A 26,356-nucleotide genomic window follows, 5' to 3' on the forward strand; every position below is an offset into this window, starting at 1 on the left:
ATAAATTACATATATTAAAGCAACATATTCAGCTAGAACCTGGGTGGCTGTGGATCAGCATCACTGGTTTAATTATTGGTCCACCTACCTCTGCAGTACTGAACCATTGCGATCAAGGTTTTCTAATATTTAAAAAAATCGGAGCCACTACCATCAATTTTAAAAAAGCTCACTTTAAAATGTTTAAAAATTGACAACGAAAAGACAATGACAAATCTTGCTCAACAGCTGTGTAGTACAGCCATGGAGTAAATTTAAACACAGAAACTGAAGTGCTGATAGAACAAGTTCAGATTATTTGTTACTCATTTGTAAACATTTAAAACCTAAAAAAGTACTTAAAAAGTCACTTTCTCTGGGCTTTAATCCGACTGACTTCGTGTTTTTGACAAAGTTTTTAAACCACTTTTGATCTTGATACTGTTGATAACATAAAAGTACTGTCTGCTCCAGATTTGTTCCTGAAATGTACAGGCTAATTCATGTACAGATTCAAGGAAAGAACCACATCAATAACTTCAAAATGAACCATCAATACTCCAATCCAGCTGTTGAATACTTTAAGTTTATAAAGATAAAAAAATTACAACATGTTTATAAGGACATTAATAAACTTTTGAACACTGAAAACCAAAACACTCAACGACGTTTAAAAGGATACGTTTTATTATGAAATACCCAGAGAGCAGTGAATATTTCTGTGAGGTAGAAAATATTAAACTTGAACAGTATTCACAGTGCCAGTGCCACACAGGCTGCATCTTTACCAAACAAAGTGAGTGTTGCATATTGAGGCCTTCCCTCTGGTTTATCAGCCAGTTTCAAGCCTGGTATATGAATTGCTCTACAATTTAGCAGAATGAGCAGAGGACCCAGGATGTCTGCTACTTACCTGTTAAGTTACTCTGAATAAAAGCATCTGCTAAATGACTAATTGTAAATGTAACAACTATCCCTCAAGATACTGAGATTATTAACCCTGGTAAATTAGGTTTCTATTTCACAATTTTTACACGGCTTTATTTTAATTTTTTGGGTTTTTCACCTAGACACATGCTGATTAAATGCTTTAATGTTTCTAATAAGTCAGAAAATGAAAAATCAGGGAAGGCTATCAAACTATTTAGTAACAAAGAACCAAACCCTTAAAAAAATTCTATAATAGACACACTAATGCATTACAAACCAACTGTCATTCAATCAATGTCAACCACCTTGAGAGAAAACCTACCAATTAATAAAAATCCACTGTACACCAGCATCACATCAAACTGAGACAGAGTTGTTGTTTTTAAGAGTCTCTCTGGTCTCTGCAGACCTGTTCAGACACACTAGAATTCCATTGACACTGAATATCTCTGGTAAATCAAACAGCGCATCAGACACAAAAAACAAACACTAAAATTGGTGTTCTTTCAAAACGCTAACGGTGGATGATTAATGAGTTTTTGTTCACGTTACACATTTACACTTTATACCATAATTCATTGTTTGATGTTACGGCCACACCGCTCTCTAAGCGCCCGATCTCGTCCGATCTCGGCAGCCAAATAGGGCCGGGCCTGGTTAGTACTTGGTAGGTAGACCGCCTGGGAATACCAGGTGCTGTAAGCTTTAGGGGCGGCTATAGCTCAGTTGGTAAAGGCAGTTGCTTACGGACCACAGGGTGAGTGGTTCGATCCCCGGCCCTGGCTATATGTCGAAGTATCCCTGGGCAAGACCCTGAACCCCTAACAGCCTATTCCCCCTCCCCAGCGATGCAGTGCCGATCCAAGCCCGGTAGAAATTGGGGAGGGTTGTGTCAGGAAGGGCATCCGGCGTAAAAACTGTGCCAAATCAACATGTGGACAATGATCCGCTGTGGCGACCCCGAACTCACGGGATAAGCCGAAAGGAGATCATCACCATAATTCATTGTTTGATGAGAAACTCACTCTCTAAATCACTATATAAGGGCTGTTACCACCTGCAGCTCTGGAGCAGTCAGAGGTAACTGGTTAGGGGCAGAACGGGGTCATGTTAAAGACAACTCGTTGGTCTACGTTACTAAAAATCTGACCTCTTTCTGCTGCCTTCATCCAAACACTGCACATCGTAGTGGTCCTTAAAGAATGGTGGCACAAAGTAAACAATGACCCCATGTGGTTGGTTTGTTCCTTTCATACAGAACACCACAGTGGCAGAGTAAAAGACAAAGGAGGAAGGACTGCATGAATTCCTAACGACAAAAAACCAGAAACCAGAGTCTGACGCTGTAAACCAAAGGTCCCGTTGATGATTACTTAGTTAAATTTTTATTTTAAATAATTTCCCCAACACCTGCTTAAGGTTGCTTCTCTGACATGTTTCTCAGCATTAAACTGAAGTGCCCCTCAGTTGGACTGGGTCTTTCGGGGTGGCTGGCCTCCATGTGCTGGATCAGGTACTCCCTCCTCGTAAAGGCCCTCCTGCAGAGTCCACAATGATGCTGTTTGTCTCCGCAGTGGAGCTTCAGGTGTCTCTCCAGACTCTCCTTCCTGCTGAAGTCCCGGCTACAGAACCCGCAGTGGTACGGTTTTTCTCCAGTGTGGACCCGTTTGTGTATCTGCATTGTTGCGATGGAGGTGCATTTCTTTCCACAGACGTCACAGGTGCTGCCCAGCACTTTGTGGGACCACAGGTGGTTTCTGAGAGCATCTGTTGACTCCAGTTGGTCTCCGCAGGCCCCACACCGGCTCTCAAGCTCTCTACAGTGGATCTCAGCGTGCCGGACCAGAAGCCCCTGTGTATAGAACATGGTCCCGCAAATTCGGCAGCTGAATTTCTTGGCAGGACTCTGATAGGGAATTCTCTGTCTCCGGCGGCTGCAGGACAACTGGTCTTGATCTGGAACTAGATTTTGTTTGATGTGTTTCTTCAGAGTTTGCTTTGAGCTGAACTCTCTGCCACAGCTGCCACAGACCAGATCCTGATCTGCAGAAGGACGATTCCAATTCTCCTGGCTCTGCAGACCTGGCTCAGACTGAGCATCGCTGCTGTCCTCGGTGGAATCTGACTGAACAACAGAGTCCCTGTTGTGGTCTGAAAGTGTGCAGGCCTCTTCAGGTTCTGGTGTCATAGGGCGGTCCAAGTGCGTAGGCAGAAGCTGCTCCTCTCTGTGGGACTGAATCTGATTGGACGAAGAACTTCCCTCATCGCTCTCCATCAGCCAATCAGGAATCAGTGTAAACTTGGACTCTGTCTCGTCAGGTTCAGAAGCCACATCCTCCCCCTCCTCCTGTTTAATGTGCAGGCTCCGCAGGCTCCACCGCCTCACCTGCTTCTCTTCTTGTGTGGTGAAACCCCGCAGAACACCTGGAGGATTAAAACACAAACAACTGTGGTGAACTAATGATGGACATTTGAGTGCCCTGGTTACTATGGTAAAGTACCATGGTTACTGTAGCAACCTTGCGTCTGGGAGCTCTTCTCTGCGGTGGCTGAAGCCTCCAGCATCATACAACCTTCATCCCCTTCCTGTTTGACAACGACAACTTTGTGATTATCTTTAGCAGGTTGAGGTTCCACCTCCTCTCTGCCAGACTGGATCTGATTGGATGGAGGGGCGCACTTTGTTTCAGGTCTCTCCCTTAGCCAATCAGAATTCTGTGTTAACTCAGGGTCAGTCTCATCAGATGCCAAAGCTCTGTCCTCCTCTTTAATGTGCAGAATTTGCCCCCGCACCTGGGCCTCTTCTTCTGTGGTGAAAACCTGCAGAACACCTGGAGAATACAAACAGTGGAGGTTTAAGCAGTTATTTAATTAGAATGGGCCAAGTTTGTATATACAAGGATTTTGACTCAGGGTTTAGGAGGGCTGTGCTGCAGATCATATTGTCTATAAAGATGACTGAAGCAAAGGTGTCTGTTGTTTGGAAAAGGTTCAGCAACAAACATTTGTGAATCAAACATTTGTGGTTTGTAAATTGTGTCAGGAACCGGAACCACAAAATGCTCAAACCACCACCAGACTTTGAGAAGGTGGCAGATGACCAAGAGACAAACTAGTTTGCTTCTGTCAGTCAGCATCTTTACTAACAAGTAAACTTTATGGTGATTGGTTTAGTTTCACATGGTCCAGACATAATTTCTTTTGTTTCCATATTGTCAAAAATGATTGTAACGCTCTCCAACTGCATTACTTATAAACTCTTCTGACTAAAGACCTCACAGCAACAATATTATCCATTATATAGAAGGACGAGGAGTGTCGTTAAAATGATGTGTCTGACGGCCCCACTTTCCTAAGACGTTTATGTAGGAAATGCGACATCTAGCGGGAAAATACCGCTACGTCACACTCGGCCGACATTTTGTATCAAACAAAAAAGATTAAAAAAAAATACAAACCTCCTGGTCTTTCTCTTGCTCCGTCCCCCGTTCTGTCCTCAGGTGTGTCCCCCGCTGCCCCCGCAGCCTCCAGCAGTCTTCTCTGTCGGTCGATGTCTTGTTTTAGCCGCAAAACCTGGTGTTCGTACTCCGCGACGGTTCTGGCCAAACATCGAAAAATGTCGTCGGTAACGGCGCTGAGCCGCTTGTCAACAAACATCCGCAACACGTCGAGCTTCAACATGTTTATTTTTTCCAAGAAATGTCGGTTAGACCGTGACACGAAGCCACTGCAGGGGAAGGACGTCTTCGACGCCTTCTTCTTCTTTTTATCGATGATTTGTGGAAAAAGGAGCGTCCTGCCGCCTGCTGGATGGGGTGGGCACGACCACGACATTCAACAACTTCAACAAAAATACTACTACCACTACTATTCGGTGAAGGTTCTCAGACATCGAGGTTTACTTATCAGAAGATTGAAACGTGTCAACTGGACTTCTTTTCTTCAGAAACGTTCATCTCAGAAACATTAATCTACTACTCATCCAAGTAACTTCTTGAGTGGCTAGGGAGGAGTGAGCCTTTGTTCAACCCTGGCAATCTTAGGGGTTAGAGAGTTAGGGTCGTAATCTTTACATCTTGATGACCTTTCCCTACCTCCCACCATAACAAGCCTATTCAGGCCAGGGTGGAAGGCTACTCTGGAGGATTTAACTGGGTTCCCCGGCCACTTTATTCATACTTGTAATCTTGTTTTAAATCATTTTTTTCCATCTGTCCTTGATGTTGCATGTTGGCCAAATCTTTGTTGTAAATGACAATTGGTTCTCAATTAATTCACCACTTCACATTTAAAAAATATTCTTGAAGGCCATGACGACATTATTTTTCAATGGACAGAGACTATATGAGGATCAATTTAATACAGGGGACACGTCAGGAGGAAGCGGGTGAATTCATAATAATATGGAAACAGGGCTAGGAAACATGTCACAGTCAACTAGACTTCTTTCTTCTTGGTTAGAAATATTTCACTACTTACCCAAGCAGCTTCTTCAGAAAAACATTTAAACAAATTTAAACAAAACATTTCCAAACATTCATAATGACATGCAATAAATACTCAGTGACTTACATTAAAAAATGGATAGTTAAAAACAAGTGCAACAATCTTGGAAGATTTTTTGTATTGAATTCTTAAAGGACAATAAGCCAAATCTGTGGTGGACAAACATGAGATTCTGTGATTCTTTATGACATATTTTTCACCACATAAAAATGTATTTTATGTAATACTATGCTCATCATGCTCATCCTCTCTTCAGTGTATCGCACCATAACTACGATATTCTCAGTAACTTTAGATAAACATTACATCAATGTTTTGATATAAAATCAAATAATAATTGAGAACACTTTACATATGAAAATGTTAAAATGTTTCCCTCTCTCTTTATTAAAAACATCAGTCAGGCATTTCAAGTAAGAACAAATGCTATTCCATAACACCACTAAGAACATGACTGCTTCTTTAGTATGTATAGAAATTAAAAAACTATAAACTATATTTAAAAACTACAATAATGGAAATGAAATGTAAATAAGTATCTAATTAAATAAATAAACAAAATTGTAAGAGGGGTTTACTAGTAATAGAGTTTAAGGAAATTTAGCAGTTTCCTTATTGTTGTTATCATGGCTTAGGGAATTTGTGAAGATGGATAGTTCATTTTTAAAGGCAAGAGAACAAGAGAAAAACAAAAGATTTTAAAAATCAACATTTGGCTAAAAATATTTTGCCATTAAACTCAACTATTTTGCCTTGCATGTTCCAGATTCCAAAGGTAATGTTGCTATATTGGAAAGGTAAAACTCATGGAAGTGTCCACCTTCACCCCAAGCAGAGCAGGTTGGATGGTGTTGAAGGTACTGGAAAAACCTAAAAACTTGATCTTCACATTATCCTCAGGCTTATCAAGGTGGGTGTAGGTGTGGTGGAGCAGGTGAATGATGGAATCATCCACTCCAACATAAGGCTGGGTTAGGGGTATTTAGACTATGTGTCATTTCTTTTTGTCCTGAGACACAGAGAAACAGTGTGAGAGCTGCGGTTGTCTGTCCACCTGTCCAGACCTGAGAGTGCCCAGTCTCCAGTGTGGATCCCCTACTCCAGTAAACAGCAGCTTCACTCCTTTGTGTCCTGGATGATTGTAGCTCAGGACCAGCTCTCTCAGATGGGGGGGCGTTGGAGCTCAGAGCTGAGGCCAGAGAAGCACAGCCTTTCTCTGTAATCAGACAGCCTGACAGACTAAACACACACAGTCATGTTTCCATCACTTCAAAGGACAATACACTGACTTACATTTATTTCTTGGAGACTTAACATAATCATAAACCAAATTTACACCCTAAAATATAATGACTGATGTTCATCCTCCACCTCTTGCACTAACTAAACATCCAGCTGTTAAAACTGTAATTCAGGTAATTCAGTAGCAAAGCAGACTATAGTAAGTCAAGTTATGGATCTGTGGACTAGAACTTTTCAAAAATACTGGAGAGGTCATGGGAGTTTGCTACACAAGTGTAACAACTCCATCAATGTTCTGATGTTTATGAATCTCTTATATGTTAAAGTGTTAGACAAACCAATGTACATGTAATTTGATACTTTCACATCTGGTAATACACCAAAAATTACACTGCAGTCTTGTGATTAGTCTAAAGTAAAACAATTTATTAGTTGATCTATGTGTCACAACACAACACTTAAGGATCTATTTTATTAGTTGTGGGGATTATTGTCATTAATTCCATTCATTTCAACTGGCGTAACCTCAGGTCTCTCAACCCGGATCGATTCTCCTCACTGGTCTCCGCAACTCTGCCCCCAACACAGGACCTCTCCATCCTCGATGCAGATGCAGCCACAGACAGCCTCTGCAATACACTTTCATCGTGTCTGGATTGTCTCTGTCCCATGTCTTCCAGACCCACTCGTCCCTCACCTTCTAATCCATGGCTCACTGACTGGATCCATGAACAATGCACCACGCTCAGGAGTGCTTAGAGGAGGTGGCACAAATCCAAGACTCCATCTGCCCTTGCTGAGTATTAGGATCTGCTTGTACCTTTTTCTCACTGTGTCACCAGGGCAAAGATCAATTACTACCAGGATAAGCTCAGCAACACCTCGGACACCAGAAAGCTGTTCACCACTTTCAAATCACTCATCGACCCACCTTCACCTCCGCCATCTACCTCTCTCAAGGCTGACGACTTTGCCGAATTCTTTACCAACAAGGTGGCAGCCATCAGCTCACAGTTCTCTCCTCCAGATGATGACATCCGTCTAACTTCTTCCAACACTGCATTGCGCTCATCATTTGCAATTCTGACTCACAATGACATATCCACCCTCCTCCTCTCTAACCATCTGACCACCTGCTCTCTTAATCCGATCCCTCCTAATGCCAGCTATTACACAAGTCATCAACACATCTCTCACAACAGGAACTTTAACAACCTCTTTCAATCAGGCCCTGATTACCCCACTGCTCAAGAAGCCTTCTCTTGATCCCTCTGTAGTGGAGAACTACAGACCTTTCTCCCTCCTTCCTTTTCTGGCCAAGACAATTGAACTAGCAGTCTTCAACCAACTCTCAGACTTCCCTTTCAAGAACAACTTCCTCGATGTCAACCAGTCTGGCTTCAAGAGGGGTCACTCCACAGAAACGGCACTCCTGACTGTTGTGGAATGTCTTCGAGCTGCAAAACCCACAGGTCAGTCATCCGTCTTAATTCTACTTGATCTATCGTCAGCCTTTGACACTGTGAACCATCAGATCCTCTTGTCCACACTCTCTGACTTAGGCATCTCTGGATCAGCTCTAGACTGGCTTCGTTCTTACCTATCAGGACGAACCTTTAAGGTATCCTGGCGGGGGCATCTTTCTCACTCTCATAGCCTCTCTACCGGTGTGCCGCAGGGCTCAGTTCTTGGTCCTATCCTCTTTTCTATCTATACTTCATCCCTAGGTGCCATCATTCACTCACATGGTCTTTCCTATCACTGCTACGCTGATGACACACAGCTCTTCCTGTCCTTTGCACCGGACAACTCCACTGTCTCATGACACATGGAAAAGGTGACTGGATGAGTGAGAGACATCTTCAACTGAACCTCTCCAAGACCGAAGTCCTTGTCTTCCCAGCCAGACCTTCGACACAACACACCTTCAGCATCAACATTGGATCAACAGAATTTGTCCCCACTAAATCGGCCAAAAATCTGGGGGTCATCATTGACGACCAACTGAGCTTTAAGGACCACATCTCCTCAGTCTCTAGGGCAGCAGATTTGCTCTCTACAACATCAGGAAGATCAGACCCTACATCACGGAATATACAACCCAACTCATTGTACAGGCGCTGGTCATATCTCGTTTCGATTACTGCAACGCTTTGTTGATGGGGTTACCGGTATCCACAATTAAACCGTTGCAGATGATCCAAAATGCAGCAGCTCGCCTCATTTTTACGATGGTGGAACAAGCTACCAAACTCTGCACGCTCAGCGAACTCACTCCCAATATTCAAAAAACTGCTGAAAACCAAATTTTTCCTTATCTTCCTATGCACTTAAATCTATTAAATAAATAAATAAATAAATAAAAAACGTCCTTTCTGCTTTTCTCGCACTTGCATCTCATGAAATGTAAACACTTTTCTTACTTTGATGTTTTCTCCTTGAGTTAGATTTTTGCTGCCTTTTACCTCTCTTATAACTCGCTTTGGATAAAAGCGTCTGCTAGATGACTAAATGTAAGTGTAAATTTAAATAAATGTCTGTCACACATGTGGCCAGCAGATGGTTCTCTATTCTTTTGATGAAAAAAAAATGAATCAAATGAACGTCTTTAATCTTTGTATTTTATAGCTGGTTTTTTGTTACGACTTCAGGTAAAACAATCAGGAGAAAGTGAGCTCACAGTGATACCTTCAGTATGTTTATGTTGGTACAAACCATTAAAATGATTTGAAAAACTGTCAAAACAGACAAATAACTTTTAGTAGGCACATGTTATTGTTGATGTCTGACCCTTTTTTCTGAAAACACACGGATTCAACATCACTCAGCTGAGTTTGAAACGCAGCATTTTTTTCTTGGTAAATCAAAGTTTTATTTTATTCCACATCATCAGGGATGTTCACACTTTAAAAAAGTCTGTAAACATGAAAAATACTAAAATGACTAAAATGTTCTTTGTGACTGCTGGTGCAGCAGGAACCCATCTGCAGACTGGTCTGATCGCTACAGTTGTATGAACTTTGACTGCAGACCTTCCTCCCTCCTGATCTGGACATCCTGATGGACCTTCATGTGAACGTCTCTGGAGCGTTTCTCCTGGTAGCTCTTCCCACAGACCTTGCAGCTGTAGGGCTTCTCCCCTGTGTGGGTCAGCAGGTGTTTTTTCAGGTCGTTCTTGGTTACGAAGGCCTTCCAGCACAGGTGGCAGCTGAACGATCGCTCCTTCTTGTGGAAGCGAATGTGGGTCTCCAGGTAACCTTTGGTACTGAAGCTCTTGTGGCAGAAGGTGCACCTGAATGGCTTCTCCCCGGTATGGGTCAGCATATGGGCGTTCAGCCCCCCTACCTGTCTGAAGGTTTTTTTGCAGATGCGGCACTGGAAAGGCTTCTCGCCTGTGTGTATCCTCTTATGGACCTCCAGGACCTGGACCGATGCCAGGCTCTTCCCACAGGTCTCACAGGGGACACGTTGGGCTGGTTTGTCTCCAGTGTGGTTCCTAATGTGAGTTGTCAGAGTGCCGTTATCGATAAACGTCTTCCCACAGAACTCACAGATGTACGGCCGCTCCCCGCTGTGGATCCTTCTGTGACGGCGCAGAGCACCAGGACGTGGGAAGGACTTGTCGCAGACACTGCAGCGGTACGGTTTGATGCCAGTGTGACTCCGCATGTGAGTCTCAATGTTCTGGTAGGTTTTACCACAGATGTGACAGATTTTCCCGCCATCTTTGTGACTCTGCAAATGGTCTTCCAGGGTCTCTGATGGTAGTAAACTCTCCCCGCATATTCCACAAACAGACTCTGCTGAGTGAGTCTTAACATGGTTTCTCAGTCTACCTTTAGTCTGGAAAGCTTCGCTGCACACTTTACAGCAATGAGACATATGAGTCGACGTCTTGTTCTTCTGAACACTTTTCTCCATCTCAGCCTTCGGGTTTTCAGAGTCTGCTGGAGGCTTGGGGTCCTCGCCCTCATGGATCTCACAAGAGTGATTCCTGCTGTGAGTCTTTAAGGCACCACTCTCGATGAAGGTTTTCCCGCAGCACTGGCAGGTGTATGGCCGCTCCCCAGTATGGATCTTCTTGTGGCGCCTTAGTGCGCCGGCCCGAGGGAAGTGTTTGTTGCAGATACTGCAGCAGTATGGTTTGATCCCGGTGTGGCTTCGCATGTGTGTCTCCATGTTCTGGAAACTCTTCAAGCAGATGCTGCAGGTACCGCCAGTCTCTCTGTGAGACTGCAGGTGAGTCAGCAGACCATCAGGTGAGTCCACCTGGTGTCCACAGACGCCACAGATGCTCGGAAACTCACGGCAGTGCGTCTCAGCATGTTTCCTCAGGAACCCTTGACTGTGAAAGGAATCACCACAGACTCTGCAGCTGAGTGAGGCAGACTGAATCAGCTTTAGTCCTGAGTCCTGCTTTTTGTTTTTCTTTGGTTTTTCTGACTGACCCTCCTCCTCCCCACTCTGGTCTCCCCTGTCCTTGTCATGGGTCTTAAGGTGATCCTGGAGCAGTTGGTTTTGGTTGAAGGTCTGTCCACAGACTGGGCAGATATCAGGGTTCCTCCTGCTGTGGATCTTCTTGTGCCTCCTCAGTGCTCCTGGTCGGGGGAAGCTCTTACTGCAGACATCGCAGGTGAATGGTTTGTCTCCTGTGTGACTCCTCATGTGCGTCTCCGTGTTCTGAAACATCTTCCCACAGATTTCACACCTCCTGCAACCAGTGACAGTTTCTCTGTGAGAGCTAAGGTGGTCCGATAAACTATGAGAGGACTTAAGATGTTTTCCACAGACCCCACAGAGATGCTCCAGGTTATCAGAGTGTGTTTCCACATGTTTCAGCAGATTGCGTTTATGGCAGAAGGTTTTCCTACAGATTATGCAGCAGTTAGCCACAGAATGGTTTGAAGATGCCGCTTTCTGTCTCTGATCACTGGACTGGTGTTCTTTACCTGTCCCCCTCCTGTCCCCTTCACTGCTGAATGAGCCACTGCTTCCTCTCCATTCACTGTCACTTTCAGCTGCAGAGACATCTGAGGAGGGGGTGAAGGGAGGGGGTGGGAGACATGTGGACAGGGAGAGGTGGACAGAGTCAGTCTCTGGCAGCTGGTTTTCACCGGGACAGCTTGACCTGAGTGTGGACAATCTAATGGAGTCTGGAAGGAAAAAATAATAGAAATTAGTTCATCCAGGGTCACAAAGCTGCAAACACAATTCAGGTTGAAAGTCTTCACATCAAGAAAAAGCGATGCCGACTAGCATCTGGAATCAGGTCTGATCCCTTGTGTTAAATGGAGGAACATGTCATTTTTTGAGACTTTTTACACCACAGCTTCAAGTCTCAGACATGATCAGAGTCAGTCTTATGTATTAGAGCGACAACAACCATCAGGAGGTAACGTGCATAGAGGTGTGATCATGTTTTAGCCCAACTACCCACTCGTCTATGTGTACTTGAGCCTTCAGCTTGTTCATGTTCCTGCTCCTACGTGTCTGATCATAAATTATTAACTGATAATTTTTTACAGTAAAAGTACCATTACCACAGTGTGGAAATACTGAGTTTCTGTGTTTAAACGTTCTGTGTTCAAAATGGTTAATTTCACATCAGTGAATATTATTATTATTATTATTGTTATTATTGATGCATTAACGTGTTCATCATTTTAATGCTGCATGTGGTAACGAAGAAGCTGATTTCTTACTTTCTAAACTCATGTTAATACTACATCATTATTAGATGATTTAGTTTTGTCTAAATCTAAAACTGAACTAATCATAAAATAGAAATACTTAAGTGTACAGAACATAAGCAAATGTACTTTGAAACTATGCACGATTAACTGATGTTAGTACTGGAGAAAACAATATGATTTGTATCAGTTTGATTGAAACTGGAAATGGAACAAATGGAAAATCGATTCATAACAAATGCTTTCTTACCTTTTCAAAAGCTTCTTTTTTCCCGGCTGTGTTTCATTCAACATCTGGTCCTTTATTTATACTAATTAAAGGGTCAATTAGTAAAACGTTCTACTAAAACTTGGTTTGTGACACTTGCAGTGCTGTTTCAGACTTGCATTTTTACTTTACAGAGAAATGTTTGCAAAGAGCTTGTAAAACTGTTTTCGTGTCAGTGGTGAAATCCTTGAAAAAGAAAGAAAATAGACTCTCCTCAGGTTCTGGTCCTGAGTCTTCCCATCGGTTTCACACGAACTTCTGGCCTCTGATTGACCGTAATAGTTACCTAGCAACTGTGTGACCGGTGATGTGGCTCCGACATGTCGGCGGGCTGTCTGGACTCACCTGTCCGGTTTAGTCGAACCACCGGGCTCAGCACCGCCTCCAGCAGCCGGCTCTGCTGCTTCATTTGCCGGCTGTACTCCTCCACCTCCCGCTCCAGCAGCCCCGAGATCCGCTCCGCCGCCGCCGCCAGCCGCTCGGTGAGAACCTCACGAAGCAGAAGGAGCAGGCGGCCTCCGGCAGACCCGGATCCTCCGCTCCGCTTCTCCAGAAGCCCCAATACCTCGTCCACAATCCGACTCAACTGCTCCGACACTGACTCCGCCAAGACCCGGAGCCCGAAGCACGGCGCTGCTTCAGTCAGTGACATCACGCTTCGGACCTCCATCCGTCGGTCAGCGGGAAAGAAAACAACCGAGGTCTGTTCCGGGTCACTGGGTCCATACCGGAAAGGGAGTATAAAAGGAGCGCCACCCCTGCTGCACCGGAGGTTCTACAGTCATCTTGGTGCTAATGAAGCACCAGTAACACGCTGCTAACATTACAAATACTACTACAAAAACTATGAACACTATTGATACTACTACAAACAGCAACTGCAATACTACAAAAATTACTACGGATAGTACTTCATTGCTACTACAATTTGATGATGATACAATTACTGGTGCTCATACAATTGATATTGCCTGAAGTAATACTACAAATAATAAAGTGAAAGCATCAGTACTAATATTCAGATAATATTATCCACTGCCTGCATAACAAGAATTTTTACTTTAAACAACATGTTTGAACAACATCTTTCTGACAATACTCTATAGTCTCTGAGGCAACAGCAGCTGAGGCTCTTGGGTAATGTTAAGTTCAGAAAAAAAACTGATTGTTCAGAAATTTGAATAGTTTGAAACAGGTCATAGATTTACTTCGATAACTGGTGGATTTTTATCCTTAAGCAGATTCTGGGTCAAAATCAGAACTCCAGGTGAGCAGAACCTGAATACGCACCTTTCCAGCTCAGACTCTGACCTGGGTCCAGTTTTAACATGATGTTTGTATCATAGAGCTCAGATCTGTCTTTTTCTGAGTTTACTCAAGTACTGGACTTATGTACATTTTCAGTTTTTGCATTTCACTTAGGTATTAACATGTTATTTTATAGCAGTTGAGGCTCAGGAGGTAGAAAATCTTGTCCACAAACTGCAGGGTCAGTGGTTTAAACCCCAGCTCCTCCTGTCCTGAAACTAAAGTGGCTCAATTGTGTGTCCCTCACTTGTGAGACACTTTGGATAAAGGTATTTGTTAAATCACTAGAAGTTTATGGGATATTTCTACTTTACCAAATTTATCTGACAGTTACTTTGATTTTATAAACAAAACACATAATTTTCTAACTTTAAGTACAATCTTATTGGTAATACTTTTGTGCTTATTCCAGTGAATTTTTAAATGCAAGGCCTTTATTTATAAAGGTAGTATTTTTACACTCTGGTATTGATGCTTCGGTATCTGATCAGGGTACTGCTGCAGGTCTACACACCAAATCCCTGTTAGTTCTATGAAATGTCTTAAGGCATAAACACACACACACACACACACACACACGCACAAAACACTTTTCACATTTCACTTCAGTTTCTTTTAGCATTTTAGCAACAAGAACAAGTAACAAGTTTGTGAAGGTTTCCCATCACAAACTGTCTCCTCTAACATGTTTCAACTCCACCAGAGTCCATTATAATAAACTACAAACACAAGGTGTAGAGAATCACCTGCTGGTCTTGGTCTGGACGAGTCTTCAGTTACCTGAGCCTCCTTATCATATGAACTCTGGACACCGTCTGGAGTAGAGTCTTTCCTGTAAAGACTCTTCTAGCTCAGACGTGTTACATGTGAAATAGACAACACATGTAATACAAATCTGAGCCAGAACAATCTTCACAGGAAAGACTCTGCTTGACTTCACGCATATAATACGTATTTAGTACTAGGGAGCTCGCAGGATAATGTCCGGATAATAAAGAGCATTTCACTCAAACATTTTTGCTCTCATATACACTGAAGTCAGGAGAATTTCAGGGTTCCAGTGCATGTGTGAAAGAGACTTTGACGTAACAAAGAGTCCACCAGAGCAGGGGTATTGGGTGAGTGGGTTTTTTCTGTAAATGTTCAAAATGACATCAGTTATCTTTGTTTCTGTTGGTGCTAACATGATGAATAGGCACGGTTTTTACAGTCGAACATTTCTTTAACATCCTGATCAAAACTGTTCTGGGTTCATGGTGAAAATCAGTTGCTTAATTGTCAGGTTTCTTTCAACAACTGTTTTTATAATTTTCCTAACAAAAACTTTAACATCTGAACAGTTGATAAATGCAAAAGAAAAAGCTGATATGTGAACAAAAATTACAAAAACAACAAATCATCACATTTGAGAAGCTTGAACTCTTTTTGAAATCATTTTTGAAAGTTACTGTAAAAGTCCATCTAGGGGCGACTGTAGCTCAGTCGGTGCACACTTCAACATATCCCTGGTCCTGGCGATATGTCGAAGTGTCCCTGGGCAAGACACTGAACCCCCGCCAGCCCTTTCCCATCCCCAGCTTTGCAGTGCTGGTCCAAGCCTGGTAGAAATTGGGGAGGTTTGCGTCAGGGGTTGTGCCAAATCAACATATGGACAATGATCCGCTGTGAACTCCCAGGATAAGCCGGAAGGACAAAAAAATAATAATAATAAATAAAGAAAAAAGTCCATCCAAACCAGGAGTCTGAAGCAGTCCACAGGTTTAAAATCCAGCACACTGCAGGACCAGAACTATACGTGAAACTCAACTCTGCTATGACAGGGAACTTCTGAAACTGAAGATTTATGTAGCTGGTTTCAGTCCAGCTCCACAGGACTCAAACAAGCAGAGCCAGCAGATGATGTTCTACAGCTGGACGAATTTGGAATAGAAAATATCTGTCCTCTGCTGATCTAAGTCCTCATCCAGCTCTTGTCTTGTCTCATCCCTCCCTGCTGTGTGCACTTTGAGGTGTCCATTAAGTGAGCGTTTGGCTTGGAAGCTCTTCCCACAGACCCTGCACCTGTATGGTTTTTCTCCAGTGTGGATCAGGATGTGTCTTTTCAAGTCCACATCCTGCATGAAGCCTTTCCCACATACCTGGCACAGAAAGCGTCTCTCCTTGTTGTGGAAGCGGACATGTGTGTCCAGAGTCTGTTTCTGTGTAAAGCCCTTGCCGCAGATGCTGCAAGAGAAAGCCCGCTCACCTGTGTGGATCTTCAGGTGTGTTTTCAGATTCCCGCTTTGGTTGAAAGCCTTCCCGCAGATGCTGCAAATGTAGGGTTTCTCCCCAGTGTGGATCCTCATGTGCATCTGCAGCGCCGCGTGAGCTGGGAAGCTCTTCCCGCAGATGTCGCAGGTGTTGTTTACATCGCGGTGAGAGCGGAGGTGAGTGGCAAGGCTGGCAGTGGACTCGTACTGATGTCCGCAGAGTCCGCAGCATCGGCCCGGGTCCTGCAGGTGAGTCTCCACGTGTTTCAGTATAAGGGTCTTCCTGTCAAAGGTGTCCCCGCAGACTTTGCAGATGTATGACTTTGCCGAGCTGCGAAATCTCTTGGGTTTGTGTGTGCCCTCCTTCTGATGAGTCACCATGTGATGCCGCAGTCTTTGCTGCTTCCTGAACTCCTCGCCGCAGATGCTGCAGGTGTGAACCACCTCGCCACGGTGCTCCTGAATGTGTCGCTCTAAAGACGACATGTGACAGAAGGCCCTGCTACACTCGTTACATTTAAAAGGTTTTTCTGCAACGTGGACACGCTGGTGTGATGTCAGATTTCCCTTCTGACTGAACTTCTTGCCACAGACATCGCAGATGTAAGGTTTCTCCCCAGTGTGCAGCCGGCTGTGCAACTCCTGTGCCAGGATTGACTGGAAGGTCTTCCCGCAGAAGGAGCAAGTTTTGCTCCTCTTCTGGTGCGATTCCAGGTGAGCTGTAAGGTCATCAGCTGAGTCTAAACGCTCCCCGCAAAAGCCGCAGCGATGCTCTGGGTCTTGGGAGCAGACCTGCAAAACGTGTTTGAGCAGAAAGCCTTTCCCATACAGAGCACGTCCACAAACCTGACAATTGAAACTCTGAACTGGACCACGCCGTTTCCGTTTCAGGGGCTGACTGTCTTTGACAACAAGTCTTGGCCGGCCTCGCTTCTTTTTCCTCTGTGGAGTCCGGCTCCGCGCAGTCCACTCTTCGTCCAAGTCGTCTTCACTGTGGACACCCAAGCTGTTCGGTGAGACGGGGGTGTCATATGTGGGGGAGGGTGAGCGAGACGTAGGTGGGGAGGAGGCATTGCTGTCGACTTTTTCAGGTTTTCTCTGGTTCAGGTCTACAGTATCTGGAAGCTGTAGGTTAGTGTGGTGGAGGTTCTGGTGCAATTCCACTGAGTGGAGCAGGTCTGAGGAGACAGAACAAACCTGATGTCAGTTCAGAAGAGATCCACTCTGATGATTTTGTTTTGACCTAGGACCAGGAACATGATTCATTCTTAAGGTTGAGTTCTGTATTCCATCTGACACATGTCAAACAAATTACTGTATGTATGTTATGATTCATGTATGAATTTGTGCACTAATCTATTACAGCAGGCTTTTATACCATCAGCGTACTATCTGTAAGATTTATCACGTGGCTTTTATTTTGACCTTTGATGTGAGTCAGGTTGTATGGGGGGGGGGAATACCATGATACCATTGTTGTTAGGACATTTTGCACGTTTCCTGGGCCACACAACTTCACAGGGCTTCTGAGGGTCCAGACCACGCTTTAGGCGATGTGTTATGCCAAAGACTGTCATCACACGTACACTGAGACATGTCTCGGTGTGTGTTTGTGTGTGTGCTAACTGCGATGCGGTTCGTTCGGGGAGCGGGGACTGACCTGCTCTGTGCAGCCGGACTTCGGGCTTCAGCACGGCATCCAGCAGCCTCCTCTGGCGGCAGATATCCCGCTCCAACCGCTCCACTCGCTCCTCGTACTCCGCCACGGTCGCCTCGAACAGACCGACGATCTCCTCTGCAGCCGCCGTTAGCCGCTCGGTGAGCAGGGCTCTCAGCGCCGGGATTCCAGCGGCTTCTTCTTCTTCTTTCTCCACCTGCAGCAGAAAGTCTTCAGCGGCGACGCTGATCCGCTCGTGGACCGACACCCGCAGCAGCTGCACGGCGCACATTTTACGGCTTTAAGGCGCTTTGAGACTCAGCGAACAAAGAGCGCGGCGGGACGACACACACACACACACACACACACACACACACACACACACACACACACACACACACACACACACACTTCCGCGTCAACGACGACGCTTCGCTGAGCAGAGGGAAGCGGGCCGCGCGAACAGCAATCTCTGCTGGAGCGGAGGACAAATGAGAAACCCCACAGAAGCCGCGGAACATGTACTCAGATCTGAGTGATAAGTTGGTAAGGCGAAGTGTCTCTGGGCAAGACACTGAAACGCCAACAGAACATGTCTTAATAAACTCAGACTAATGTATGATGTAATGCACCCGTAGAGCTTAAATAACATTTCTCTCTTTTTAATATTTTACATATGTTGGACGTTTATACTTTTGATCTTTTCTTTCTCTGTCTCTCTCTCCACTCATCCCAACCGCTAAAGAAAGTTGATTTGAACATTTGTCTTGATAAAACGAATCCTTCTAAGTTTAGAATCTTTAAAAAACAAACCCCTTCAGAACTGATGCAGACTTTCCTTAGCATCTGTGATCTGATACGAACTAGTATTTCTTCTTTCTGATTTTATTTGTCATCGTTTTGCTGCAGAAAACTATCCCAGCTTCTGAGACAAAGCTCTGAGCATTCTGCAGTGAATTATTATTTTTTATGTTTGTTCTAGGAAACCAGTGTGGTTTTTCCAGACTTTCATATTCCTAAAGGGACTTATTGTTCCTGTCAAAACAAAAACTACATGTCTATTGTTTAAGAGACACTGGTTTAGGTTCTGGCATCGATTGTTCAGTAAAGAAAAAAGTCAATGAGTAAACCAGCTTTATCTTAGTCAGTTAGTTTACAGCGATAAACTGTTTCTGTTCACCCAGTCGTTGTGTAATAAAGATATTGTCCAAAAAAAAAAATCTTGCTGTTGCTAACATACAATAAACGCTGCTTCGTTGCTAGGATACAGGGATCCGCGCTACAGCGCCGTTGCTGGGGATCATTTGTCAGAAGCTTGTATCCAAAGCCACTTACAAGTGAAGAACAGGGCAGCAAAAGTCAAGGAGGAAACATCGAAGCAAAGTACTGTGAGAAGAAGTGATTTACGAAATGGAAGTGCAAGAAACAACACGTTTTACTACTTTTTAAGTAGATTGGGAAGGTGCAGAGTTTTCAGCAGTTTTTTGTATATATCTCGTTCCACCATCTTGGGGTCACTGAGCTTTAGAGTTTTGCTTGGTCTCTTCTATCAGAGGAAAAACTTGGAGTCCGGCACGATGGAGATTGTCCATGTTTACACGAAGCTCCGCACAAACTTCGGACGGCAGTGTCTCTTCTCTGACCGCCCTGCCGAGCTGCTGGTCGACGTCCCTCCAGACCCGACTCTGGCTCTGCAGTTCGTCCAGAAAACCCCCCGAGACCAGGCGGTGCAGGCTTGCAGGGCCATGTCGGAGCACCAGGTGGGCTTCACCTAGGTCTCAGTGGTCAACTTATCTACACAAATACTGGCAGCTTCGTTAACAGAGTAGCTTCCCCTAAAAAGTAGTCCACTACAAGATTACTACACTTTATTCTCTACTCATGTTGAAGTTGTGAATACATGCTGTAAAATATAATTTATGTCCTAAAGGATTAGTCCAGCAATAGAAAAGGGATTTCTTTGAGTTAATGTATTTAAACACTATAGAACCTGATGCTGTTGATAACATGAATGTGCACTTCCAGTCTAGATTTGTTCCACGTGTGCCTCATAAATAAAGTTTCTGCAGAAATCAGAAATGTTCAGGTCTTGTTCAGGTTAATTCGTGTACAGATTCAAGGAGAGAAGCACTTCACACCTGAATTTTGACTAGTTACTGAGAAAAATCAACATTCACTATCTAAAGCAAATGTTGGAGGAAACACAGCATAGAAATGAAACATTTTACAAGGACAAATATTTTTTGTTGTCTAACAACAAATTAGTGAATCAACTAAACATAGTGAAGACCTTTTTTACCTCATTGATTTATTTATTTATTTATTATTGTCCTTTCGGCTTATCCCGTGAGTTCCGGGTCGCCACAGCGGATCATTGTCCGCATGTTGATTTGGCACAGTTTTTACGCCGGATGCCCTTCATGACGCAACCCTCCCCAATTTCTACCGGGCTTGGACCAGCACTGCAGAGCTGGGGAGGGGAATGGGCTGTTAGGGGTTTAGTGTCCAGCCCATTGATAAGAAACTAAATCCAGAATCTGCACAGATTTTTCTGTTAGATAGGACAAATGTCTAAAATGTCCTAGGGTAAATAAAATGTTAAAAAAAAGTATCTATGAAGGAAAAAGAGAGTTTGACCAATAATAATTTAACTTGACTAAGTGTTTCTGTGTTTACAAATGTCTTGACCTGGAAAACACCAGTCAGGTCCTACGTGTTTAGGATGTAGGTTGATTGACTGAAGACATGTCTGCATGTCCAGGTGAACACAGAATGCTTTGAATACGAAAGCTGCGGGATCAACCACGTAGAGGGAGGGTGGCCTAAAGACGTGGACATCAACGAGATGGAACAAACCATCCGCTTCAGGAAGAAGGTGGAGAGGGACGAGGTCTACATCAACAGCGTCCTGCAGCTTGGCAGCGTAAGACCAACAATTCACATAGATCCACATCTCAGTCCACACCAAACGCATCACCCTAGTCCATCAATGTACATAAGTCCACATCAATCCATGTCTCAGTCTTATCGACCCACAATCCAACGACCCACACGCCTGATGAAATCCAGTTTCACATTAACTGTTTTACTTATATTCATTCATTTTACATGTTTTACGATTTCGTCTGAGTAACAAGATTTAACTTCGTGTCACAATGTGATTTCATTGTGTCTTGTCCAGGTGATGGAGCACTGCATCAGACAGAACAACGCTGTGGACATCTACCAGCAGTACTTTGAGGATGAGGAAGAGGTAGAGGAAAGTCAGGAACCACCATCCGCCAAGACCATTAATGTCTTCAGGTAAACACTGATCCACTGACTCTGACTTCCTGGACTGTGATGGGTTAGTGAACACTTCACTCCTGTGCATTTGCAGAGATCCGAACGAGGTGAAGCGCACCGTTACCGGCCTTTCATGGCATCCTGATGGTTCCAGGAAGCTGGCAGCTGCCTACTCATGCCTTGAGTTCCAGAAAGCCTCCAGAGACATGAGCCTGGACTCCTACATCTGGGATGTTGGTGAGTGAGAAAGACAGCAGCTGGATTTAGAACCACCACACACTCCAATGTGGTCACGGGTATGTATTGTCTTTCAGAGAACCCGAACAGGCCTGAGATGACCCTGAAGCCAACATCTCCACTTGTCTGTCTGGACTACAACCCCAAAGACTCCCACACTCTGGTGGGAGGCAGCTACAATGGACAGATTGGTGGGTTCAGGTCTGGAATTACAGACAATTGATTTTTTATGTGTGATGATAGGTATACCTGTGTTTGTGTTTTAGCTTACTGGGACACCCGGAGAGGCAGCCAGCCCGTGGAGCTTTCTCCTGTGGAGCAAAGTCACAGAGATCCAGTTTACAAGATCATCTGGCTGCAGTCTAAGACCGGGACAGATGCCTTCTCTGCCTCCACTGATGGACAGGTGGAGTGATGATTGTTTGAATGATTTATTAGGCTGAGAAGGACTAACCAAGACCTTTATAATAATGACCTTTAGTTAAAAAGTGTTTAAACTCGTCAGGTTCTGTGGTGGGACGTCCGCAAGTTGAATGAGCCCACCGAGCGTCTGGTTCTGGATCTTAGCAGGGAGGGGAACCTAGACCGAGCTTTAGGAGCTATTTCTCTGGAGTTTGAAACCACAATGGTGAGTTTTTATCTTTTATGGTTTCTGACCCCAGTGTGTAAGAACACTCTACACTCTGAATCAGGTCTGAACATTCTGTCTCAAAGTGATGCCGAAAAACTAGTCCATGCCCTAACCCAACCGGTCAAGGCAGATGGCCGCCCACCCTGAGCCTGGTTCTGCTCGATGTTTTTTCTGTTAAAGGGAGTTTTTCCTCTCCACTGTTGCCTAGGGCTTGCTCAATTGAGAATTGTTGGGTTCTCTCTATATATCTTTATAGTCTTGACTTTATTCTGTAATATAAATAAATAAATAAAATTAATTTGAATTGTCCCAGACTAAATTACCAGATCTCACTGAGAGACATGACCCCTGACAAAAACCTAGCCAAAGGTCAAGAGTCAAAGATCTGACAGAGTCAACAGATTTAGTAACATAGCAAAGATTTCCTTTCCCCCTGCCATGTCCTCCTGCTCCTGCTGGAGACCATGAAGAGCTACCAGGACAGATGGGATGTTTAAGCACTCTTAGTACCCCAGAATCAATCTACAGGAATGCATCCATGGAAACATTATTCTACCGGAGCTGGAGCAGCAATTCTCCTCCTAGATCTTATTTTGTCCATGTTAATAAGATTTTCTTCCTTGTTTCAGTCCAGCTGGATTGTCCATAAAAGTCAGCACAGCTTGTGTTAGAATTCATCATATTTGGAGGACTCTGTAGCCAATGTTCTGTACCCATCCCTCATGGTTTCTCAGCCTCAGTGTCTCTGTCCTCAATGTCTCTCCAGCCAACTAAGTTCATGGTGGGGACGGAGCAGGGTGTGGTTGTCTCCTGCAACCGGAAGGCCAAGACTCCCTCTGAGAAGATCGTTTGTACATATGATGGTCACCATGGACCCATCTATGCCCTGCAGAGGAACCCCTTCTTCCCTAAAAACTTCCTCACTGTAGGGGACTGGACAGCTCGAATCTGGTCTGAGGACATTAAGGAGTCATCCATAATGTGGACCAAGTAGGGCTCAGACACAACATCCTGCTCAGTTAACTTAAAATTCACTGTCAGACTAGACTTCACCTGCGTTGTTTTTTTTTTTCAGATATCAGATGTCGTACCTGATGGATGCATGTTGGAGTCCAGTCAGACCGTCCGTCTTCTTTACCGTAAAATCGGATGGCATGTTGGACGTCTGGGACATCCTGTTCAAACAGAATGACCCCAGGCTTAGTGTCAAGGTGTTGTAGTCTCACCTATAAAAACACAATGTAGCTGTTGTCTGTTGATGTTAACGTTGTCTGTGGTCATCCTCAGGTGTCTGATAAGGCTCTGTACAGCCTCCGTGTTCAGGATAACGGACGTCTGGTGGCTTGCGGCTCTCGGGAGGGTGCAGCTACTCTGCTGGAGATCTGTCCCAGTCTGTCAACTCTGCAGAAGAATGAAAAGAGTCTGCTAGCTGCTGTAAGAAACACACCCACTAGTCTGACATCTAATAAGCATAAGGAGAAACAATCAGCTACATTTGATCGCCAATCTGATCCCCAATCTACATGATAATGTACATCAGTGCATTTGAACAAACACAAATTATTTATTTATATAGTGAATAAAAGTGGAGCAAGATTAGAGCTTTGTGTGACATTTTCAATAGCATTTAGTCAATCAATTGAAAATAGATCGACTCTGAGAATAATTGAGAATAATAGTCATCACTTCAGTCAAAGTAAAGTTTCTGACAAATTTCAGCTTCACAAATGAAAAAAATGCCATGTTTTCACAGGAAGTTGTTTGTCAGGCCAAAGAAGACATTTACAAACCTAAAAGTTATAACTTATAAACATTTTTTAAAATGTCAAGAATTTTTGGTATTAAAGATAGAATGATAAGTTGAATTCATATAATCTGCAAACAGAAAATATGAATACACTGCCCCAAATGTCTTAGATGATAGAAATACAACAAATGCAGGACTAAAATCTATAGACAAAGAACCTTATCTGAATAAAAATAAACTAATAAACTAATATTTACTGTTTTTCCTGTAAACAAAATGGCTTCTTATTGAGGTAGTGAAGCTCAAACTTTACTGTAGTTATTTTACCTGATCAGCTTTGCAAACATCTAGTGAATATAAGTTTTTTTTGCAGATGTTTGAGCGTGAGACAAAGCGAGAGAAGATCCTGGAGGCTCGACAGAAAGAGATCAGGCTGAAGGAGAGGAGTCGGTCAGAGCAGAGCAGGGAGGACGAGGGGGGAAGAGAAGACGGGGAGGAGAGTCCTGATCAACTGCTTGACAGAGCGGAGAAAGACTTCTACAGCATGGTGGAGATGGAGCTGAGGAGGAGGAGAGAGAGAGAGGACGAGCTTCACCAGGTGCTTCTAATTTATATGTTTACTTACAGTGTCCTTCTTTCCTCCTTCAGGTCTTTCAAAGAGAGACGCTGAACTTTTACCTCTGTCCTTAGTCTTCTACTCCCAAAGTCCCCAGTCTTCTCTGTAAGAGGAACTGGACCCAAATCAGAAAAGTCTGAAATTTGTACTGCACTATATTTACCTGACAACTATAATTATATAATTTTTTGTAGATAATATGTAAAATTTTAGCGTAAAAGCATACTTGTTACTGTGGATACTGCAATTATTCATAAAACCTTTCAAATATATTTTCTGTCAATTTGTCTAAAAAGATAAAACAATATAAAGTTTTTATCTTATATTATTTTCATAATAACTACATTTCCTTTGTTTGATTTAACACAACTTTGAAAAGTCAAATTTAAAGAAATAGTCTCAAAACATTGAACTTTAAAATTTCCACATTAAAAAGTTATTTAAAAAATTTAAATGTGGAAATCTGTTTTTTTTTTTGCATGTATTTCAGGAGAAAGGCATCTGTGAAGAAAAAGGAATGAAAGAAGAAGCAGAAACATCACAGTGAATAAAAACAGAATATTTATTTTTTATTGTTCACCTTTTTAACTGCTGAACTACAATTCTCTACCATTTGATTCTTTTTCCGTGACTTTAAATTCTGTTCAATAAACAACTTATGTAAAACAAAGAAGAAACATTCATTGCTTATTTGCATATTTCAATATTCAACAGTTTTTTTTTCAAACAATAGTAAGACAAAAAATAAAACAGGGTCCGATATAGTTGAAGAAATGGGAAAATAATCAAGCTAGTATTTTAAATATTTATAGGACCATGAATTAAATCAGGATTAAAGACTTTAGTGAGAACGTCAACTATAGGGTATAGGGTTTTTATACGTTTTAAATATATTGGACACACGTTACATTGTTGAAATAGTCTTTCTTCACTAAAATAAACTATAGTATAACATTAAATCTGTAAATTAACGATATAAATCAACAGAACTTGCAATTAAAACTATACAAACTTTATATAAACCGGCATTTATTTCAGACATTTTAAAATCTTTTCATTTAGTCGGTCTTACGCAGGGTGACACTTTTATTCTGAAAGACACCATCTGTTGTTACCGGAGCAGGAACAAAAACACTCTGTTAGCGTCTTTCGCATTAGCACAAGGCGGCTGCCGAGGCGGGTTTTCGAATCTCGGTGTGGACATTACTCGGGTCCAGAACCTCCGGGTCTTCGTCAGTCAGCGTCTGAACGCGGCGCTCGAGGAGATTTTTGTGGCTTTGGAGAAAACGATTGTTAAATACGCAAAGAAAGAGGCTTTGTGTAAGGAGGTGATCTCCCGCCACCACGCCCCGTCCACAAACCTCTAATCGAGGTTCCGTCTGCAAGTGATTCCACACCTGAAAGTTCCGGTGCGGTCTTTAGGCGGCATTTTCCTGTAGAGGTCTGGTGTTATAGGTGACTGGTGGCTTTTAGTATTATGAAGATTCTGGATCTGGTTCAAGTGAACCCGCGGATAGAGGTGAGTCCTCTCTCCTGCAGGTGACTTGATGGTGTCCAGTGAATGGACCAGTTCCAGACTGCGGCAGGTGTGCGTTAGAAACGTTTCACTATCACCTACTATCAACATAAAGTTTACTGGTTGAACTTAAACTTGTTACTTTTCTCTGATTTTAACAAACCTAAAAACAAACAAAAGACAACAGATTTAACAAAAGTCCCAAGACCTCCTCCAACCTCCTCAGGCTGAAAACGTCTGAGCCTGTGAATCTGTAAATGTCCTTGAGCAACTCAGAACCAGATTCTCCTTCACCTTGACACCAGTCCTCACTGAGCTTGAACTAGTATCAGGAGCGCGTCATACTGGTTTTCTACAGAGTGTTCTGCAACTGATCAAACAATTTTGGTTCTGGGTTATTTTTTTGAACAGGACCTAAAAACAGTCCAGGTCCTGGTTTAATGCAAATCTCTGCTTCCCTGCAGATGCCTTCACTCAGCAGCTGATGGGGAGTAA

At 43.4% G+C, this 26,356-nt stretch overlaps 3 protein-coding genes and 1 pseudogene across 4 annotated transcripts; 2 read left to right on the top strand and 2 right to left on the bottom strand.

Annotated features, from left to right (window-relative positions):
• Nucleotides 1-547: 547 nt before the first annotated feature.
• Nucleotides 548-4,760, bottom strand: LOC137124118 (zinc finger and SCAN domain-containing protein 30-like). Of its 2 annotated transcripts, none has more exons than XM_067498838.1 (3): nucleotides 4,368-4,760; nucleotides 3,411-3,740; nucleotides 548-3,333 (listed from the first exon to the last, which is right to left on the bottom strand). In XM_067498838.1, the coding sequence occupies exons 1-3, from the start codon at nucleotides 4,741-4,743 to the stop codon at nucleotides 2,324-2,326; spliced, it is 1,716 nt and encodes a 571-aa protein (XP_067354939.1). In that variant the 5' UTR covers nucleotides 4,744-4,760; the 3' UTR covers nucleotides 548-2,323. The 2 variants fall into 2 exon arrangements, with proteins under 2 accessions (XP_067354939.1, XP_067355028.1); XM_067498927.1 differs by having other exon boundaries at nucleotides 3,429-3,740; nucleotides 4,368-4,758.
• On the top strand, nucleotides 1,496-1,614 carry LOC137102815 (5S ribosomal RNA; annotated as a pseudogene).
• An 857-nt stretch (nucleotides 4,761-5,617) lies between the features above and the next one.
• Nucleotides 5,618-18,259, bottom strand: LOC137102050 (zinc finger protein 721-like). The gene is made up of 6 exons (XM_067481102.1): nucleotides 17,833-18,259; nucleotides 15,832-17,350; nucleotides 15,659-15,698; nucleotides 14,704-14,769; nucleotides 12,961-13,390; nucleotides 5,618-11,810 (listed from the first exon to the last, which is right to left on the bottom strand). Exons 1-6 carry the CDS (start codon nucleotides 18,119-18,121, stop codon nucleotides 9,661-9,663), a joined length of 4,494 nt encoding a protein of 1,497 aa, XP_067337203.1. The 5' UTR covers nucleotides 18,122-18,259; the 3' UTR covers nucleotides 5,618-9,660.
• Nucleotides 18,260-18,775: 516 nt separating this feature from the next.
• dnai2b (dynein, axonemal, intermediate chain 2b) lies at nucleotides 18,776-25,032 on the top strand. The gene is made up of 13 exons (XM_067498589.1): nucleotides 18,776-19,291; nucleotides 19,383-19,589; nucleotides 20,591-20,752; nucleotides 21,011-21,132; nucleotides 21,209-21,351; nucleotides 21,429-21,542; nucleotides 21,618-21,757; nucleotides 21,857-21,979; nucleotides 22,749-22,972; nucleotides 23,058-23,193; nucleotides 23,270-23,416; nucleotides 24,103-24,327; nucleotides 24,836-25,032. Exons 2-13 carry the CDS (start codon nucleotides 19,407-19,409, stop codon nucleotides 24,890-24,892), a joined length of 1,776 nt encoding a protein of 591 aa, XP_067354690.1. The 5' UTR covers nucleotides 18,776-19,291; nucleotides 19,383-19,406; the 3' UTR covers nucleotides 24,893-25,032.
• Nucleotides 25,033-26,356: the final 1,324 nt, after the last annotated feature.

The sequence above is a fragment of the Channa argus genome, chromosome 1 (genome assembly GCF_033026475.1).
Source record: "Channa argus isolate prfri chromosome 1, Channa argus male v1.0, whole genome shotgun sequence".
NCBI classification, from domain to species: Eukaryota; Metazoa; Chordata; class Actinopteri; order Anabantiformes; family Channidae; genus Channa; species Channa argus.

What these genes read in the sequence shown, in the direction of transcription:
- LOC137124118 (XM_067498838.1), bottom strand. Translation starts at nt 4,743, where the DNA reads ATGTCGTGGTCGTGCCCACCCCATCCAGCAGGCGGCAGGACGCTCCTT. An exon ending in AGCAAGAGAAAGACCAGGAG is followed by an intron (nt 3,741 to 4,367) that starts GTTTGTATTTTT and finishes TGTATTCTCCAG; the next exon opens with GTGTTCTGCAGGTTTTCACC. An exon ending in AGGTTGCTACAGTAACCATG is followed by an intron (nt 3,334 to 3,410) that starts GTACTTTACCAT and finishes TTAATCCTCCAG; the next exon opens with GTGTTCTGCGGGGTTTCACC.
- LOC137102050 (XM_067481102.1), bottom strand. Translation starts at nt 18,121, where the DNA reads ATGTGCGCCGTGCAGCTGCTGCGGGTGTCGGTCCACGAGCGGATCAGC. An exon ending in TGGACTGCTTCAGACTCCTG is followed by an intron (nt 14,770 to 15,658) that starts GTTTGGATGGAC and finishes CGTCTGAGCTAG; the next exon opens with AAGAGTCTTTACAGGAAAGA. An exon ending in GGTTCGACTAAACCGGACAG is followed by an intron (nt 11,811 to 12,960) that starts GTGAGTCCAGAC and finishes TTTTCCTTCCAG; the next exon opens with ACTCCATTAGATTGTCCACA.
- dnai2b (XM_067498589.1), top strand. Translation starts at nt 19,407, where the DNA reads ATGGAGATTGTCCATGTTTACACGAAGCTCCGCACAAACTTCGGACGG. An exon ending in CTCCTACATCTGGGATGTTG is followed by an intron (nt 21,352 to 21,428) that starts GTGAGTGAGAAA and finishes ATTGTCTTTCAG; the next exon opens with AGAACCCGAACAGGCCTGAG. An exon ending in CAGCTACAATGGACAGATTG is followed by an intron (nt 21,543 to 21,617) that starts GTGGGTTCAGGT and finishes TTTGTGTTTTAG; the next exon opens with CTTACTGGGACACCCGGAGA.